We start from the raw sequence: 19,918 nt of genomic DNA, 5'->3' as shown, positions 1-19,918 counted from the left end.
TATGTGCTTTCACTTTAAGTTGTTTTAAAGCTGACTTTATGTGCTAACAACAAGTATGAACCACAGGATCTAAAACTAATTTACAGTTAAATTTTAAAATGCAGAAAACTGATTTAATGATAATATTTTGTTGTGGGGACAAAGTGGTTATCAAGCTTACTAGACTTTTTATCCGATTACTTTTCAAAAACATCTGATCGAGAAAGAAAACTAAAAAGTAAATTTTTGGAAAGTTTAAACAGTTGAAAAAAATAAAATGACACATACTTAACTTTTAATAATACTTATAATAGGTTTTATTGTTTTTATATATCATTTTTTAAACTGTCTCTTTTGTAAACAAAAGTTCAGAGATCTTTTTATTAAATTAAAACGTTGAGATTAATCAATCAAAAATAGTACACATTTACTTAGTTTTCTAAAACGTTTCAACTTTTTAACTGTTTCAAAAATGTAGCTACTTTAAACTGCCAACAAACAGTTTGTAGAACGGTTTAAATTAAACCGTTGAAAATAATAAGATAAAAATGGCACACACTTTTTGAATTTACAAAAAAGTTTTTGTTAGTTTAACAGCTCCCGAGCATGTTTTTACTGTAAACGGGATGCAGTTTGCTGAGAAAACTTTGAAACGTACACTAGGTAGTCAGGATTTGAAAAGAAGAGTGAAAAAAAGATTGCAAATTTTACAAAAATTTTAAAACACAGACTAGATATTTAAGGTTATTAGAGTATAAACTAGAACTGTGGCCCGCGTGTATTTTTGTAATCGAAGTTTAGTCCGGGACCACTAAATGCCTGCCTACACCTGAATAAGAGCAGTTATTGTTCTTTTTGTCAGTTTTTTAAGATATCTACTTAACTGTTTTTCTTAACCGGTGTCAAAAACTAATATGTATCAATTGCTCAGGCAGAAAACAATACTTTTAGTAAGAAACAAATTTAGAAACATTTTAATATCTTTAAAACCTCAAAAGACAACACGCTTATTTATTACAGTTTATTGAGTGACAACAAAAACTCTTAAACTATTTGGTCCTAGGACCTGGTGCACGAAGAGCTTTTCGGTTATCGAGTCGCACATCACGGATACCTTTTACCTCCTTGTCAACGTCAAGACGCAACTAATTCAACTAATCTTTTTTATCAGACTTTACAAAAGTCCTTTACTTTTAGCATGACAAAATGTGTGTCAGCAGATGCAACGGAATTATTGTCCTCTATTACGATTGCCCTCTTCGTTTTTAAACGGGAACCTTTCGTATTGAGTTGTTATGCGTCGCCATTTTTATGACACCGTTTTGTTTGTTTTCATTAAAAATTTCCTGACCGTATTTTACCAGATAAAAGTTTAAACAACCAACCAACTTCTCACTCATCAAGTAAAGCACTTTAGGTAATAATATAAAACTAACCAGCTTTGAACATTTTTAAATATTTAAGAAATACTTTCAACTGTCATCTTTTTAGACAAGTTTAAACACATTCGTTGCTATGATTTATTAAACTCCACGTATAAGCTGATATTTTAACAAACCTTTAAATTTCGTTACACTTTATCCATCTATTTTAACAAACAAAATAAAGTTCATATAATTTTAACTGAAAAGTAAAAATTTGATAAAGACATTATTCGGTGAAATTTAAAACAAACTTTATAACTTCACCGAAAAAATTCTTTTTTTTATTAATTCTACCTGTTTTCGCTAACAAAACATACTTTCAGAGGACTTTAACTGAGAAGACACAAAAAGAAATTTAATAAATTTCTATTTAATTTAACTAACAGTTTAAACTTTTTACAGAACCTTAACTTAAATGTCTTTTATAAAGTCTTATTTTGATTATTACCTAATTCCACTAAGAAAACATTCTATTTACAGAGTTTTCTTAAAATGTCACCGAAAAAGTCCTTCCTGGTTTTCTTCTTCCTCATCCTTGCCCTCTACTTCACCACCTACTTTGAAACCTACTCCTACCACCAACCAATAGACCTCAAAACCCATTTTGACCTTGGCTGCCCCGACCAAATAGTATTAACAAAAACAGAATTGAAAGATTTACTAGATTTACTGTACGCGGGAAATTTAACCAGTTACAGCCAGTACAAGGGCGAAACGGAACATTCACCCGAACTTTACCAGGTTCCCGCCAAATGTCTTGATGACGTCATGATAGTCATTTTCGGCGGGAAGAGCGTCGGGCTGAAGAGGACGTTGAGGGAGCACAGGAACAACTTGGTGGGGGAGTTCAAGGGGGAGCACGAGAACCCGAAGAACTTGAAGGAGGGGGAGAAGGGGTGCCGCGAGAAGCGGTGCAAGCTGGAGCCCTACAAGAAGGACGACCCGCAAAGGTTGAAGCCCGATGACGTCATAAAGGACAAAAAACCCGAGAACGATGACGTCATAATCGACGAAGAGCTGGAGAAACTGAAGAGGTTTCATTTAAGTCGGGGGGACGACGACTTGTCGAAATGCCGCAGGTTTTGGAGGAAAATATAAAATCGACGTTGGCGGGGTACAAGGTAACCAACAATATTAAATAATTGTAAACTATCAAGTAAAGCACTTTAGGTAATAAAATAAAACTGACAAAATTTACGGTTTTATGAAGTCTTTAATTTTATGTCACAATTTTAGATAAGTTAAAAAAAAGAGCTTTTCTTTAAATTTAAAGCTTCACATATCAGTTAATACTTTTATAAAAATCCTTAAATTTGACTTATTTAATATCACACCTAATACTATTTTCAATTTGTATAGTTTTGAAATTTAGAAAAAGGTTTTTAAATATCATCTTCTAAGATAAGCTGTTTTTACTTCAAACTTCACAAACCATTTGATAAATTTGTACAACTTCTTTTTATAAACCTAACATTTTTTCAAGGTTCCCAACATCGTGCATTACGTTTGGTTCGGATGCGGAAAGTACAAGATCTCAGCTTACCTGTCAATGCTCAGCGCGTTGAGGTACCAAAACCCCAATTTGATCCTGGTCCACACCGACTGCCCCCCGTCAGGCGTGTACTGGGACCTTTTCAGGGAGGCGGCCGGGGACAAGTTGAAAATCGTCAAGAAAAGCCCCCCCGTTGAGATTTTTGGCAAGAAGATAAAGGTGGTGGAGCACCAGGCGGACGTGTCCAGGCTGCAGATTTTATTGCAAGCGGGCGGCATGTACTTCGACACGGACCTGCTCGTGTTGAAGAGTTTAAACTCTTTACGGCGCGACAGCGACATCGTGTTGGGCGAGGCTTCTCCGATTTCGTTGGCCAACGGGGGGATATTGGCGAATGAAAAGTCGTGGTTTTTGAGGCGGTGGTTCGGGGAATACCGGAATTTCGATGATTCGAAGTGGGGAGAAAGTTCGGTGAAGACGCCCATGGCGCTGTGGCTGGTATTCCCCGGGAAAGTGAGAGTGGTCGAGGTGGCGATGATGCGGCCCAACTGGATGGAATACAAGGTTTTATAACAGTTTTATATATATTTCTTTTTTTTTTGTTTTCATTATTTTGGTTAATTATTATTGGGTGCTGCACAAACTTTTATTATTTAGATTTATAATTTTTTATGCTTACTTTTTTTTGTTGGAAATCTTGTGTTATTTTTTGTCATCTATTTTTTTTCAGATGCTTCACAAGGGCTTCTTCGATTGGTCAAACCACTTCACGCTTCACCTGTCGACAAGGTACATGGACCAATCGGATCGCAACAGGACCATTTTGCAGTTTGCCGTCCTCAACACTTCTTACGGGGAGGTAGCCAGGCATGTTTTGTGGGGTAATCCCAGCAGAAGGACATATCTCCGTGGATACTTCATCCTCGCCCTTGCTAGCTTGCCATGATTACTTCACCTTCTTCCTTGTTAGGTTTCCATAGGTACTTTACCCTTGCCCTTGTTAGGTTGTCATGGATACTACTAAGAAAAAGCAGATTTATCAACTCTTATTGATTTAGTATTTACAAATTATCTACACTTCATCCCAGTTCTTTACTCTGAGAGGTGTCATCACAAGTGCTGTCACTGTGGCTCTAGTTCTCACTATACTTGTCACGGTTGCTGTACTCTTGATGTTAATTGCAGGTATTTCGTAATAAATCCTCTTGTTGAAAACTTGAGAGCTGTCATGGATTCCACATTACCAAATTTTATTAGTTGGAAAGTCGATACTTTTGCTGACAAGTCACTTTTTCGAGATTACATGTTAAACCCTAAAAACGTTTTGAAAGAATTGATATAGTCACTAACACTTTTATTGATGACAAATCTGCTAATAGTTATTTCTTCTCCATTTCCTGTTGGTTAGGAAATTGACATTAATTAGGTAAAAAGACTCTTTTTTTTTAATTGGTAGTGATTTACCAACTTAAACTTTTATTTGAACATCTTGTTAGTACAAGTTTATCAAATTTATAAATTTTTGAAATTAGTTTTTTTTTTCCATAATATGTTAGAACTTTAGTTTTCGTTCAAATTTAATTAGTGATTGCTTTAAACTTTAAGAAACTTTTTAATTAACTCTTTGCAAGTTTGCACTTGAATGCTAGAAATAACCATTTTTTTGATAAATGTTATTCTATTACACTAGTTATAAATAATTTCTAGGTTTTTTAAATTACAGATTTTTAGTATACTCTGAAAACTTTATTTTGTGTGAATATACATAATTTTTCTTTTGGGCTGTCTAGTAATTTTTGAATTGTCTTTAATTATTTAAATAGGTTAATCTCTGTGATTGAGGCAATGTTTTTTATTTTAGTTTAACGTCGTATCTATTATTAATACTGCTGTTAAAAACAGCTATAGACCTACTGCCTAATATATGCACTTTAGTAGCAAGAATTCCCCTTTCTTTCTCTTAAAGAGCTGATTAAACTTTGCTGCTTTAAATACTTCTTAAACATCAAGTACTTCAAGTACTTGACTAAAAATAAAATAAAAATCTCACTCAGTAGATTACAACATTTGCTCTACATTGTCAGTCAGTACTTTTTACTATTTAGACACAAAGTGTATTAAAGCTTTAAAAAGTTTTTGCTTAACTGTATAAAAATGTTACATTGTTTAAAATTTACAAAATTCAGCACAATTTCTTTAAGATTTTTTGAGTTATTTGTTAACGTACTTGGAATCACTTTGTACAAACAATTTGTAAAAATTCAAATAGAATTAAAAGATTTCTAACCAAGCGTGTCTTACACGACGTTGTTACGAAGAAAAATGGTGTTTTTAACAATGCAAGTTTATTATAAGTGTTATTACTGAGATTTCATGTGTCTTTAAACTTGATGATACCATTGGAAATGCTTCATTTGTACTAATCTTAATCGTTTTTCACAGACTTTTTATTAAATGCTGAGGTTTATAAAAAGAAATATTAGTCAAAATATTTATAAGTTTTTCAAGGCGTACTTAAACTTTGAAAGAAAACTATGATAATTTTATTTTTACAACATTACATACTTTAATTAATAAAATGAGATGATAACTGGCCACATAATACTTCAATAGAACAAAACGACGTCTAGACAAGAAAATGTTAAAAGTTTTTTTTTTTTCAAAAACCGATGTTAACATTTTACTAAAAGCTCAACTTTTTTTCTGCAAAGTTTAAAGTTACTTAGTGTTTTTTATCAGTATTTTTGTGCTTTTAAATTTTTTGTGTTCTGATTTCAATCTTAAAATCGATTTTAGTAGTGAAAACACAAAAAAGTCTTTTGCCTTACTTGTTGAAAATGCTTTCAAAGTTTTTAGTTTAAATTTCTTTAGATAGATTTATTTTTATAAAAGTTATTTTTAGTTCTTAATTTCACCGTTTATATATTGTAGTGTTGCTTATTAAAACTAATGAGAAGCTTGTTTTATTTTTGAAAGAACTTTTAATTTCATTGTGATTTCTTTGTTGAATTAAATAAATGAATTTTGCAGTGTGTAATATAAAATTTTCTTATTCGTTATAGATGTTTTTGTTTATAATTTTTAAGGACATTTATTTATAGTTTGTAATAATAAATCAAATAGATCATGAATTAAATTTTGGATTTATAGTAAGCTTAAAACTGTTAAAATTAAATTGCTCGAAAGTTTCAATGTTATTTGTTGTAAACTATAACTTTAAGATAAAACTTTAAAAAAAAAAAAATCTGTAAGTGATTAATGTTACAAAAAATAAAACGAGTTTTAAATGTGTCAAAAGTTTCTAAAAATCAGTAGGAACAGTATAAAAAATTTGCTTTAAATCATAGAACTTTAAGTTAAAGTTAAAAAATTGTACGTAAATAATATTTTACCAGTTTAACAAACACCTACATATAATTACACAAGTAACAAACTGACTAAGTAAGATACTTAATTAAAAAGTAAATTTTATGATTAGTAGTTTCAACTAGCTAACAGTAGTTTAGAAAATTTTTTTATAAAGAACTAAAAGTTAAACTATGTGAAAACGTTATAGGTTTTCACCAACCATATGAGATGTAAAACCATTTTTTAGAGCGTTTATGACATTGAAGTTAAAGTTTTAAAGCCTTTTACTTATAAACTTTATCTTAAATTCAGATTTTATGTTATCATAACAACAAGTCTTGCGGTTTTTCTCAGCCAAAGTAAAAACATATGCAGGTTTAAGTTAGGCTTAATATTGCTTAAGAGAAAGTTTTTTCAGTGCTCAAATTAAAGAAAAAATAGTAAATAAAAAGCTGATTTGTTCAAAGCACATAATTTTTTAAATCTTTTTATCTTAATTTTGCAAAACTAATTTTCTCGTGAGTTTTGCTGAACATGCTAAAAAAATGTGTTACTGTTTTTTCTTTATAAAAAAAAACTTAAAGTTTCAAGATAACTGTATATAGGTGATATTTTTTTACTTAGTAAAATTAGTCTTTTATTTTTATGTGTAAAGCTTTTAAAATACTTATTTGTTTATACAAGCACCACATTAATCGATATTCCATGTTTTAACAATTATGTGATCGTTGTACACTATCAAATGAAACAAAGCACTAAATGAAAAGATATTAGCTCATTGAAAATTTACGATTTTGTCACTATATAACATTTCAATTGTCACTTTAATTTTAAAATCTATAAAAAGTCATAATAGAATAAGAAAACAAATATTTTTTTTTACTACTATGCAGCATGGAACTTTTACACTTGTTTTATTTATTATGAGTGTTTAGTTTTCAAAACAATAAGCTTCCAAAAATATAATTCGAAACAATTTTGTATGTAAAATACTAAAACGATATTTGTACAAGTTCAACATAGTTCAAAATAGTTTTTGAGTGAATTTCCAAACATTTTAAAGACTTCTTCTAAAAGACTAATTCAAAAAGCATGAAAGAACCTAGTTTTTATATTAGTTTCAGTTACGAAAAAACTACGAACGTATAAAAGATAATTTTTACAAAGTCGAAGCTATACTTTTGCTGGGGTTTCCCCTAAAACCGCCATATTATCTTAAAAATTTATGAAGGTTTGCTTTAAAACGTCAGTTGATGATCGTGCGGTGCAGTGACGTGGTTGTTGTGTGATGGCAAAACGTCTCAGCTTTAAAGTATTACTGTTAATTAACTTAAAAAGTTAGTTAGTTGTCAAATTTACTTGTGTTTTATTTATTAATTTTGTTTTTAATAAATTGAATGTATTCATACAGATGAAATCATAAAACATGATATAATAAGAAATAAAATAAACTTTCATGTACTATTATGTTTTTTTTTAAATTAACTATTAAATAAAAGTTTTTTTTTATTTTACCTTTTATTTATCATTTAAAAGTAATATTTTTTACATTCCAAACTTAAATGAAAGGTTTTCTAGATATCTACTGAATACTTTTAATAAAATCCCCTTTGACCTACATATAGATTAAATTACATGTCTTTACTTTTATCTCTAAATTTATTAAAAACAAATCTAAATTACCATAGAAAATATGACGTATTTTATATTTTGCGTAAAGAAGATATCAACAACATCAGTAAACTTAGTGTGAATGTTTATCAAAAAATCGATAGATACGAAAATAATGATAAGACATAGTAAAGTAAGCACTATAGTCAAAACAATCTTTATACAATACAAAGTTTTACATTTTTTTCTTAAATTTTCGTAAATTTGCACGCTGATATGATAAAAAATCTGTTGATTGATTTGAAAAAAAATTTGTTGGATTTATTTTTTATATACTATTATGTTTCGCATTTTTTATAATTGTAATCCATGTAATTTTTATCTGAATGGTTTAAAAATATTTAAGGTTAATAATAAAAAAAATAATTTAATGATACCATGAAAAACCTGTTTGACAAAACTTTTTAGAAATTTTATAACAAAGAATTGCTTTATAATAATGAACAATGGACCTTACTACATTTAAACCTGACATTACCCCTTTTTACCTTGAAAATCGAGCGACATTTTTTCTTTGTATATTTACAAACAACTACAACAAAAACAATTTTTTAAGTAATAGTTTTGATATGCTTTTTTATCAGTGTTTTTTTAAGTGTTTTTGGTTGTTTTAAATTTTATTGTGTCATTTCATCACAAAAATCGTTTATAATGTCAACGGCAAAGTTTTAATCGCTTTTAAACGTTTTTTGTATCCTTATTTAAAAAAAGTTATATTTGCTTACGTAATACTAAAAAAAAATTAAACTAAAATAGCTATTTTTCAAGCCTCTTTAAGTTGTAATCTCTATAAAACTTGTTTTAATTTAAAAACTTTTAAAACAGAAACATATCTAAAAATATTTATAAGTACAATAAAATAATTTTAAACAGCATTTTGAGTAGAAAACCCAAAAATTTTATAAAACGTTTGAACTTTCATGATCATTGTCAAAAACTGGATTGAGTTTAAAACTTTCTGCTATGAAATAATTAAAAAACTCTTGTTATTAACACAATGTAAAAACTGATAAGCTCTGTTTATATTTTATTCTCGACATTTTTATTTTTATTGTTAATTTTTTTTTGTACAAACTTAAAGAAATATAAATTTTTGAAAAATCGAGTTACTTTTTAAGTAAAACAATTTTGTAATATGTAAAATTCAGTACTTTTGATTCTTTGGTAAAATTATTGTTTTAACTGTTTAAAAATAAATATCTATTTATAATTTAAGTAGTAAATTTTCATAATGAATAAGTTTTTTTGGTAAAATTGCTACATAATTTTTGAAGAAATATTGAAAAGCACAAAAATTCTTAAAAACTGCATAAACATTTGAATTAAAATTTCAATATTTACTTCAAATTGATGATTTTTTAAAAACAATGTTTAATTCTCAAAAAATTGCCTAAATACAAAGACTTTTTGATGATAAAATATTAGTAACAAAATATGTGACAATTTCCTTTATATATCAGCACTTAATTCAATAAATTCACACAAACTTAAGTATTTTTTATTTATAATAGGTTTTATTTAATGCGACCTTTTATTCAATGTAAATTTTCTCTTTATTTTGAAACTTTTAATGTCGTACTTATATAGATATAGCCTCGAGCCTTTAAAATACATAAAACCATTCGCATTTTCTTAGTGTTTAAAAACCGATATACTTTGTAAATCAGCAAATTTTTGTTTTTTTATATGATGACAGACAGTTTGATCAAATAATTTGTATCGAGTTAAATTTTATAAACTTTTAAAACCATATACAAGCAGTATTTTGGTTATTGGATATTTAAACAAAATGATTTACAAACTTTTTGATTTATAAAAAACTTTACCCTACTAACAATGACAGAAATTACTAATTTTAATTACCAATTTTATTATACTAAATAAGTAAATATGTGTTACTCTACTATAATAAAATAGCACTAGTAAACTTACAGCAAGTTAGGAGTAACATTTAGTTGAACTGTAATGAATTCAAAACTATGTAAAACAATTCATAAAACATAAAAATTTAATTCAGAATGTCTTGTATACACTGCAATTTTATACATAGTTTTGAAAAAATTTATAATCAAAATTATAAATAAATAAGATTTACTACAAATACAAATTTATATTGTAATGTTTTTTTATTTAAAATTTTTGTGTTTTTGAAAAACTACTAAAAAACATTAGTAACTTTGGAAGTACTTAAACTCTTTTTAAATAAACATTAAACAGTTTTAATTTTTGTTGTCTTTCCCTAATTTACTGTTTCAAACTCAAATCTAATTATATTTTAATGTCACAAACGGGAACCGCTCAATTTTAACGAGCGCATAATTCCCACCCGATCAAGCCTCTTACCGACCAAGGGTAAGGGTTAGGGGTAACAGTGATAGTAAAGAAACAAATAAATAAAAAATAATCAGATAAATTTGGTTGGGAATTGTGCGCGGGTGGAAGTAAATATACCGTCACAAACAGCTACGGTAGGTAAAAAAACTTGTTTTATTCTTTAAAGTAAACATATATATATATTTAACTTACTTGGAAGTAAACGTTTTAAATTAAGTATATTTAGTGTGGGAGATAAGCTGCTCTGTTGACATAAGAAAAAAATGCATATTTTGATTGTAAAAAAAAAATTGTAGTAGATTAGCAAAATTTGTCTGAGTAATAACAACAAAAAAAAACAATGTGTTTTTTAAATATTTAAAACTTCAAAAGTGATGCATTTTTTTATAAGCATTATAACAGTAGATAGAATTATTAACAAATGATACTTTATAGTTTTCGTAACATACGATGTTCAATATAGTTCAACAGAAAATAGAAACAAAAATATAATGTAGGAAAACTTTATAAAGAACAACAGTCTTATTTTTACAACCATTAAACATAAAAGACATTTTTTTGATAGCTTTATTATCAAATGTTTTTGTTTAACTGAAAATAACAAAATCTATTTAGCATTGTATTGTCGTCAAGTTTATAAAATCGTAAAGCTTCATACAAGCTGATTTACAATTATAAGAAAAAATATTGTCAAAAAAGTACTAGAACTTTATAACTTAGCTGTAGTAGCTATTTATACGACTTATTATAATACATAATTAACTCAACTACACTATCTTTAAAAATATATTCTTAATTAATTTTAATAAAACATCAAGACTATAAGAAAATTGCTCACCACTATTACTAATCAATCAAATTTCGTAGTTTTTAAATTTATGTTTGTACTATAATTTACATGAACGAAACTTTAAAGAACTAATTTGTTATTATCATTTGAACAGAGGTCTTCTAATTTCAATAAATTTCTTTTATTTTAAATTTTTTTTTTGTCCATCAAAATTAATCTAACGTTTTATGAATTTCATTTTTTCGCAAACTCATCATACTTCATTAATCAAATACGTGTAAAAAATATTTTTTTCAAAACTTTAACTACTGTATAGCATACAATAAAAACGTATTTTTTAAAATGTTCAAAGAGCTGATCAAGTATTATTACTTTGTTGTATTGAACTTTTCTTTTTTGTTGTAATTTTAAAAAACCTTAGAAAAATATTAGATTAATAGGTTAAGCTAATATTTGAAAACGTTTTTCTGTTCAACGTTTTTTGATTCATGACTTGCCGTTTAATCGGTTTTTTTATTTACCACGAGTAGTATTAAAAGACTAACAATAGTTAAAAACATTTTAAACGTCAGTAATGTATGTAATGAAAAGACTTTTGTAAAAAACGTTAAAATTTTTATGCTTTGTTATAATTTTAAACATTTGAGAAATTGTTTAAAGTTTCCGAAAAAATATTATAGTGCGTTAATTTTTTTTTCTGTTAAACACATTTAATTCATGACTTAAGTTTATTAGACGTTATATGCTTTGTATAGACAAGTTTTTGTCTATTAATCTATCAAAACATTTAATATAATCAAAACCCCTTTCTGAAAAATATAAGCAGAAGATTAATAAACATGATTGAAAAATCAACGCACAAATTTTTGGACAAAGAGCTGTATAGATATGAAAACGATTTTCATTTTTTTGAAGAAAATTTATTGTAAAATGAATTTTAGGCAATCACTTAATTTAATTTTGTTTGTCAAGTCTAAAGAAATATAATAGTTAAGTTAATGATAAACTATCAAAATTTAATTAAATCAAAAAATGTTTACTATTAAAGTATTTTTAATTACTTGTTTATTGCTTTGTTTAACGTTATTATACTTGTAGTATATTGTTTTAATTCAAATTTAATTAAAATAAACATCTTTTTCGATATTTAAAGAAAAAAAGGGAAGTAATAAATTTTATATTACTTGAAAGTTTAGTTAACTAACTTCTACAACAAGCTTTAGTCAGGATGTAAATATAGGATACAAAAAAATCTAGAAAAAAAAAAGTTAATACAAAAGTTATCAACTTCTTTGTAAAAGTTAACAGAAAGTTTATAAGACAAACTTGAAAATAATTATTTACTCGCAAGTTTTATTCTTACGTTTTTTATCTATCAGAAAAATACTTTTTCCAAGTAATCAAAAGATACATTCTTGCGTAAACAGTGTTTAGAAAATGATTGTCTCTAAAAAAGATGCTTAGTTGATGCAAGTCAACAACTTAAAATTTAAAACAAATGAGGGTTCTTTATAATTATAATAAAAATAAGTAAAAGAGAGCTTACAAAACTTATAGAGTAACCGTAAATAAAACAAAAATTTATTAACAAATCTAAGTTTATGTCAAAGTCAAATGTATACGACTTTAAATAATTTTAGTAAAATTAAATCAAAATATTTTTTTAATGTTTATGAAAAGTATTTTAATAAAATTTTAAAACAAATTTTAAAAATTGCTTTACAGTCATTAATTTTGAAATTTTATTAAATTTTAAGTAAAAAGTTTAATTAAAAAATTGTATCTATAAAATTTGTAGCAAAAATTGTAATTTTTTATTGTTTTTACAAATGTTAAAAATTATCTTGTTTATCTTTAATTCAACTTATGTTTTGATTAAATAAATCTGCTTACTTTTGTACTTATTAAAAAACTGAAATAATCTATTTAAAGTCATTGTTAAAAACTTTAACATAAACTTTAATAATTTTAAACAAAAAATGTATTTATTGCTAGATTTTTTACCGCAAAAAAGGAAACTGTTTTTAACGTCAAAGTTTATTCGTCAGCTAATGATATTAATGTTTAATAAGAGGTTCCTTGAAAATTTTTTTATTATGAAACATAAATATTTAAGTGGTTAACAACCTTATCTAAGATAAGCAAGAAAATTAAGATTATTAGTTTTTTATTTATTTATACACCTTTTAATATATTGAAACTTTAATTTTTAAACTTTCAATAAACTTATAGCGTCAACACAAAAAATAATTCAGTTTAATAATCTTAAAACTTGTAAAAATTGTCTTATACAAAAACAAAACAATCTATACTTTCTAGGTAAATAAAACCATATTAAAATTTATTAAACGTTTAACAAATTTTGATTTATATTAACAGTTTCTGCATATATGATTAAAACCTTACAAAAAAATTAGAACCTAAAATCCTAGGCTTTTATAGTTTTGTTCGTTTTTAAAATACTAGATTAATTGATTTAATTAGATTAAATAATTTAGGCAATTTTTTTGCAGTTACTTTACAAAAAAATAAAAATTTGTTATTTTGCTTTTTATTGTATGAAATTGACTAGATAGTTTTAATTTTAATTTAAAGTTTTTATAATAAAAAACCTTTAATATTAATAAATTAACTGTGTATTGATATCCAGCACAGCTATGTAGTACACTTAAAAGCACTTTGTTTTTCTCACAAAATATAAACAAATTGCATTTATTTTGTTTTAACGAAATGCAACTTTTGACAACTTATAAATTTATTTCGGCTTCAAACCTTTTGATATTGAAGCCAGCGTCGGCATTATCTTTCTGTACAGAACCAAATCTTCGGGTAGCTCCTTCAGTATAAAGCTGAAAACATCAGGAAAGGGTTTACCGTTTTTTAACTTATACTTTTGCGTCCTCAGCTCATCGAAAAACTCTCCCGCCATAGCCTCGTGCGCGGAGGGCCTTCCACTAGGAGAGTAACAGAGCAGACTTTTTATAAAGTTCAAATTTCCAACGGTCATCTCACAGGGAAAGTGTTTGCGAAAAGCCAACACTGGCTTGCTTTTTGGGATGAAAATGTTCGGTAACACAGGAACCATTTCGGTGATTTCCCTATTTGTGGGCGACCCTATGACGTAGATTATGTTCTCCATCACGTTCTGGCATTCTCTCCTGTGAAAGAACACCTTCCCCGTGAAAAGTTCCGCCGAAATGCACCCCAGCGACCAGATGTCGATCTTTTCAGAGTAAATTTTGCTTCTCAACAAAAGTTCAGGGGCCCGGTACTCCCTGGTGCACACGTAAAAATGGTTTTCGGCCCTTTTGGTCAGGTCGGTCGCCAGCCCGAAATCGCACACTTTCAACACCCCGGTTGCCATGTCAACGAGCACGTTCTCGGGTTTGAGGTCCCGGTGGCAGATGCGGTTCCTGTGGAGGTAACCGACGCCCCTGAACAGCTGGAAGAGGAGAAGCTTGATTTCGTGGGTGGGCATCTGGTCCGGGAGATACTGGGATCGAACCTGTTTTGTTTGGGTAAATATTGAAATAAAAAAATACTTAAACTGTGTAAGAACAAAAAACGTTCGTTCTTGACTAGTAGCCTAAAAGTTTGTTCGTGAATAAATATCTGAGCATGCAAAAAAATGTCTGTAGGAAAAAATAGTTTATATAATTGATTGGTAATCAATAGGCATATTCGTTTTTTACTAGTAAGTTAAATAAAACTTTTCCCTTAATTTAGTTTTAGCTTTATGTCAATCAAACTTTGTAATGAACATTGACTATTTATGAAAAATATTTATTAAAAATAAAACACTCATGTTTAAAAAAAATAAAACTTAGTTAAACTTTTGAGTATTTATTTTAAAATACTCCTACCTGGTACAAGTTTTTAATTTTAGTTAATTACGTTAAACTATTTAATATTTAAATATTGTCACCAGGCAAAATATTTTAGGCAAGTACCATAAAAAGTTATTAAATCTAAAATAGCTTTATATCTTATATTTAAGTAAAAACAAAATTGTTCAAATATTCTTACCTGATACAAATTTTTAGGCAAGTATTCCATGACCATGTGTTCTATCTTCATATTCTTGTGATTTTCGTAATAACAAAAATACAGCTGAACAACATTGGGATGCTGCAAACTCTTCAGTATCTCAACCTCCTTGCTCCACGGATTGCTCCTGAATGATCTCTTCACTGCCACCAAGCGGTCAGTTGAATCTCTCGCGACGTAGACCTTGTTATTAAGAAATATTATTTGTTTTAATTATTTATTCTACATATTTTTTTTTTGCGTTAAAGACTTGTTGAAAAAAGAAATAAAATCTTACTGTTTAAGTATTATTCTTATCACATAAGTTGTATTATTATTACTCGTGTTGTTTTTTATTGTTTTTATGTTTTTATCATACCTTCCCTGTAGCCCCCTCTCCTATCTTTTCTATGTACTTTGTGATCTTTATTTTATTTTTGGTAATCCTTGGTTCAACTTTCTTTTGGGTTGAACTTCCCGATTCGTCATTATTCATTTAATTTAGATATTATTTGCTTTTAAAATTTTAAAAGAGAACTTTTATTTGTTTTTATATTTAAAAAATAATTGTATGAACGCTTATATTTTAAACTAAATCAAGTGATAAAGAGTAAAAATTTCTTTCAAACATTTTCTAACAAACCAACAAGACATTAAGACTGCTTGAAAAAATGACAAAAGAGTATGAATGTAGTTTTTTGAAAACTATCGAAAACAGTTATTCTATTTTACAAATATAACCAGATACACAAAAATCTATGTAGTTTGCGATTCTTTGTTCAACTTTTTCGGTTTTTCATTACTCGTTGAGCTTTCTAAATGCCTTTTTAATGGTTTATTAAGTAAGTTGCTGTATTATACAAACTTTTTACACTAACATTTATTTTTCGTGTTTTAAGAATTTATTTTAAATAATACTTTTATACAAATATAGTAAACCTAATTATGTATATATGTAAATTAACTATACTATTATTTACTTAAAAATTATTTTCAAGTTATCATGTGGATTTTGCTATTAAGTATATTTAAGTTCTTATTAAAACACAAAATTCCTTTAAGTAGTTATAATAGTTTGCAAAAACAAGAATATAAACATCGTAAATATTTTATTTACAAAAGGTAACTAGATAAAAATTGATAGTTAAACTTGCTTTTTACAATAATTGTAGTACAAAGTATTTTTTTGATTTTTTGAATAAATTTCAATAAAATAGCATATATCGAAAAACAAATACTTGAAATTTTAGAAATACTTGAATGTGTTTATAATCTGCAAACTTTAAAAAAGTAATTATAGTTTCTAGTTATTTGTTTATAAATCTAGATTTATTTTAAAGTGTTGTACTGTTAAAAGTGTTTGATAGAAAACTTGAAAATTTTCATCGAAGTATATTCAAAAAAACTTATAAGAAATGCTTTCGTTTGTATTAATAAGCTAAAAAAGTATTAAAAAAAAGCTATATATAAGTATGTTTTTATAAACTCCTATACAAACTTTTTATGATAAGAACTAGTAAACGGTTTCAATTTTTTTAATATGAAAACAATACTTTTGGTGGAGACAATGTATATAACAGATTTATATTTAAACTTGTGTATAACTAACAAAACTAAGCACTTAAACAAACAGAGTTTCAAAAATTTTTATGTGTTTGTTAAAAAATGAATTTAAAGAACTAATCATTATTCTTCATACTTCACTATTTTCGGCTACTGTACTCTCTACATTCAATTACAATTTTAGTAATGTTTAAACAGTATTAAAAAATTTTGCATATAAAGTATAGTTTAAATTTATGTTTTAGTTTGTAATTCTTACACTAAAAAACAAAATAATCATTTACAATTTAATGTAAACTTTCAACAACACTATTATTAGTATTGTATGTTGCTATTTTTATATGTGAACTTTATTATTGAATATCACTTAATCTTAAAAGTTAATAAAATTCATTTTCTTAAAGAAATGAAAGCTGGACACTTTAAATAACCTAAAGTGTTAAACTTGAATTCTAAAAACGTTGTTTTATTACATACTTATACGTACAAAATGCAAATTTATAATTTGACATAAACACATAGTAAACGCTACGTATTATTAACAAATAATAAGTAAACCCTTAGGTTTTCAAACGATGCAATTTTTCTTTATTTTAAATAATATCTATAACAGTTCAAATTTAAACCTAAGTTAAATTAAACAATTTGTTTACTTATACAACGTGAACTTTTTTTCTAAATTAAGTTAAACTTTTTGAAAATACGTAAGTTTAAGTAAAGTTTTATAAAATGTATTCCTTGCGCAAAGCAAATCATCTTTAATATAAATAGTACTTTGATGTATTTTAGATTTTTGCTTGTAAATAAATAACTCTTTCTAAAAAAAAAAGTTTTTTAAGACCTGTTTATAATTTTGAAAAAAATAAGAGCTTGGTTTTTGGAAGCTCTTAAAAAGTTCTTTTAATTTAATGACTTTAGTATAAAAGTATTACAAAAATAAAGTTGCTTTATGCAAATAATCTTATTTTATAATACTAAAACACTCAAAAATAAAAACTGTAAGAGTCTAAGCTATCTATAAGAGTCTAAGAAGCTATCTATAAGGCTAAGCTATATCAAATCACAGACAATAATTGATTCTACTTTTGTACTTTACATAAATTAATGACTATAAAACAAAATTAACTACACAATTTGTAAATAACTTTTCAAAAAAAAAGTAAGTTAAAAAAATAAAAAAATAGCAACTTAAAACAAATATCTTAAAACTTTAAAAAAATTAGATTATAAAATTTTTGAACTTATTGTATGAAAAAAACTACTAATATAGTTAGTTCTAAAATAATATTAAATCTTAAGTTATTAAAATAATCTTACCGTTTATAACTGTTGATAATAATCAAATAAAACAAACTTTAATTTAAAGAAACTTTAAAATATATCACCCAGATTTATCTCAAATAAAACTTCAATTTAGAAGTTTAAACGTAAAGCTTATTTTAATTATAGTAGAAAATTAAAAAAAAACTTTATATTCTGAAAAACTAGTTACTATACCTTGAAAAACAAATTATTAAGTAGTAATTTGGTTTAGAACTTCGTCAAGGTTTAGTTTAGTTGTTACTAATTCTTGGTATAAAACTGTATTAAGTAGTGATAAAGTTTAATAGAACAGAAATTTAAGTTAAAGACTTTTAACATAAAAAGTTTTCGAAAATGTTAAAAAGTTAGATTATGTAGTAAGTTAATATTTGTTAACAAAACTAGCTAAGGTCTGCGTAAAATAAAACAAATAAACTAATTCAAATGATAATATAGAAATAAACTTTACTGTAACAAAAAACACACTTAGTGTTGTTAAAACCATAATTAAGTTGAAACTTAAAACCGATCTTAAAACTAATTGAAACTGTGAAACTTTAAATTTAAATTAAGACTTTGAAACTATTAACCAACAGTTTATAAACAGTAACAAATACATTCAATTACCTTTTAAATGATTAGTGGTTCATTGTTTTTTTTTTGTATTCTCATAAACAAAAATGCGAAACTCAAAATAACACTTCAAACTAATTTAAAAAAGATACATAGTAAGAAATCGAAGTTTTGAGAAAAATTTCACGAAAACAAAAACAAAGTAAAAATGTTTTATTAAATTAGTTTTTTTTTGTATGCATTTAAAAACTAAGTGTTTTTTAAGTATTACTCATAAGTAAAAAGTTTATTACTATGAATATATATTAAAACAGCTACTAGATTAGTTTTATAACTACTTCCAATTCAATTTTAAACTGTTAACTTTGTTTTCCTTTTGTGTTTACAAGAAAAAAACACTAAAGTTAAAAAAAACTTTAATTATTATATATGTCTAAGTATATTACCACACGATCTGTATTAAAAGTTTGAACTATTTTTAAATATTTCATTTATGATTAGTTGGAAAACTTTTAACTGGTAATAGAAAAATATATGTTAGTATTTTTAAGTCAGATAACACTTGACTATTTAAAATAAGACTTATTATTATAATAGTACTATTTATAAAGAAATCCTAATCAGATAATACTAATTATCAATAAACTATTAGAAACGTTTCAGCTTGCTAAAAAAGCTGTAGGTTTTTATAAAAAATAAATTTCATATTAAATGTTTTCACATATTTTATTAAAAGTAGGTCGGAAAAAGCTTTCTAAAAACACAACATGTTTTAAAAAAGCCATAAAACTATTTAGTTTATAAGTGTTAAAACTTATTAGTGCTTCATAATAATACATATTTATTTTTGAAATACTAAATGTTCTAATTAATACTTAGTTTATAATATTCAGACATATTTTATATTTTAGGGTTATTTTTAATTCACTTTATAAAACTAATGTAAAAAATATTTTCTTGCTTTGATTAAAAAAATATTTTGATAAAAGCGTGAACTAACTAACCTTTTAAAAGTATTTTTTTCAACTTAAAAAAAATTCTAAGCTAGCAGTAATTAACGATACAGTGCTTTCTTGTTTCCGGTCCTCACTTAACCGGCTCCTCGCTAATCCAGCTGTTTTTAGTCGAGATGTAGATTTATTTAATTCAGCTAAAACCAATGCTTTACAACAAGTACAAGTCTGAAGTGTTTTAGATAACAAAGCAGCTCATAATTTTTGCGCCATACAAATACAAGAATAATAAACCAAAAAAATTACTCCAAACATTTAATTTTTAATTGCGATGAAACCGGGTTGTATTTAAGAATGTTGCTAGGATTTCCCTTAGAACTAGTACGCAACCGGCTGGATGGAACAAAAAATCAGAAACCACACCGGAAAGTGTTTCACACCTCATCGGACTCCGTGAGTTTTA

General features: G+C 26.4%; 2 protein-coding genes across 2 annotated transcripts; one reads left to right on the top strand and one right to left on the bottom strand.

The window, feature by feature from the left end:
- The first annotated feature begins 2,403 nt into the window (after nucleotides 1-2,403).
- LOC145846380 (uncharacterized) lies at nucleotides 2,404-3,841 on the top strand. The gene is made up of 3 exons (XM_082953193.1): nucleotides 2,404-2,524; nucleotides 2,887-3,459; nucleotides 3,626-3,841. Exons 1-3 carry the CDS (start codon nucleotides 2,474-2,476, stop codon nucleotides 3,839-3,841), a joined length of 840 nt encoding a protein of 279 aa, XP_082809319.1. The 5' UTR covers nucleotides 2,404-2,473.
- A 9,952-nt stretch (nucleotides 3,842-13,793) lies between these two features.
- Nucleotides 13,794-15,560, bottom strand: LOC145846379 (uncharacterized). The gene is made up of 3 exons (XM_082953192.1): nucleotides 15,444-15,560; nucleotides 15,065-15,268; nucleotides 13,794-14,543 (listed from the first exon to the last, which is right to left on the bottom strand). The coding sequence occupies exons 1-3, from the start codon at nucleotides 15,558-15,560 to the stop codon at nucleotides 13,794-13,796; spliced, it is 1,071 nt and encodes a 356-aa protein (XP_082809318.1).
- Nucleotides 15,561-19,918: the final 4,358 nt, after the last annotated feature.

The sequence above is a fragment of the Thalia democratica genome, unplaced genomic scaffold (genome assembly GCF_965202585.1).
Source record: "Thalia democratica unplaced genomic scaffold, ktThaDemo2.hap1.1 HAP1_SCAFFOLD_425, whole genome shotgun sequence".
Lineage (NCBI taxonomy): Eukaryota > Metazoa > Chordata > Thaliacea > Salpida > Salpidae > Thalia > Thalia democratica.
Note: the sequence above shows the minus strand (reverse complement) of the source record. Positions and strands in the feature narration are given on the sequence as shown.

What these genes read in the sequence shown, in the direction of transcription:
- LOC145846380 (XM_082953193.1), top strand. Translation starts at nt 2,474, where the DNA reads ATGCCGCAGGTTTTGGAGGAAAATATAAAATCGACGTTGGCGGGGTAC. An exon ending in CGACGTTGGCGGGGTACAAG is followed by an intron (nt 2,525 to 2,886) that starts GTAACCAACAAT and finishes CATTTTTTCAAG; the next exon opens with GTTCCCAACATCGTGCATTA. An exon ending in CCAACTGGATGGAATACAAG is followed by an intron (nt 3,460 to 3,625) that starts GTTTTATAACAG and finishes ATTTTTTTTCAG; the next exon opens with ATGCTTCACAAGGGCTTCTT.
- LOC145846379 (XM_082953192.1), bottom strand. Translation starts at nt 15,560, where the DNA reads ATGAATAATGACGAATCGGGAAGTTCAACCCAAAAGAAAGTTGAACCA. An exon ending in GAGAGGGGGCTACAGGGAAG is followed by an intron (nt 15,269 to 15,443) that starts GTATGATAAAAA and finishes CTTAATAACAAG; the next exon opens with GTCTACGTCGCGAGAGATTC. An exon ending in TGCCTAAAAATTTGTATCAG is followed by an intron (nt 14,544 to 15,064) that starts GTAAGAATATTT and finishes CAAACAAAACAG; the next exon opens with GTTCGATCCCAGTATCTCCC.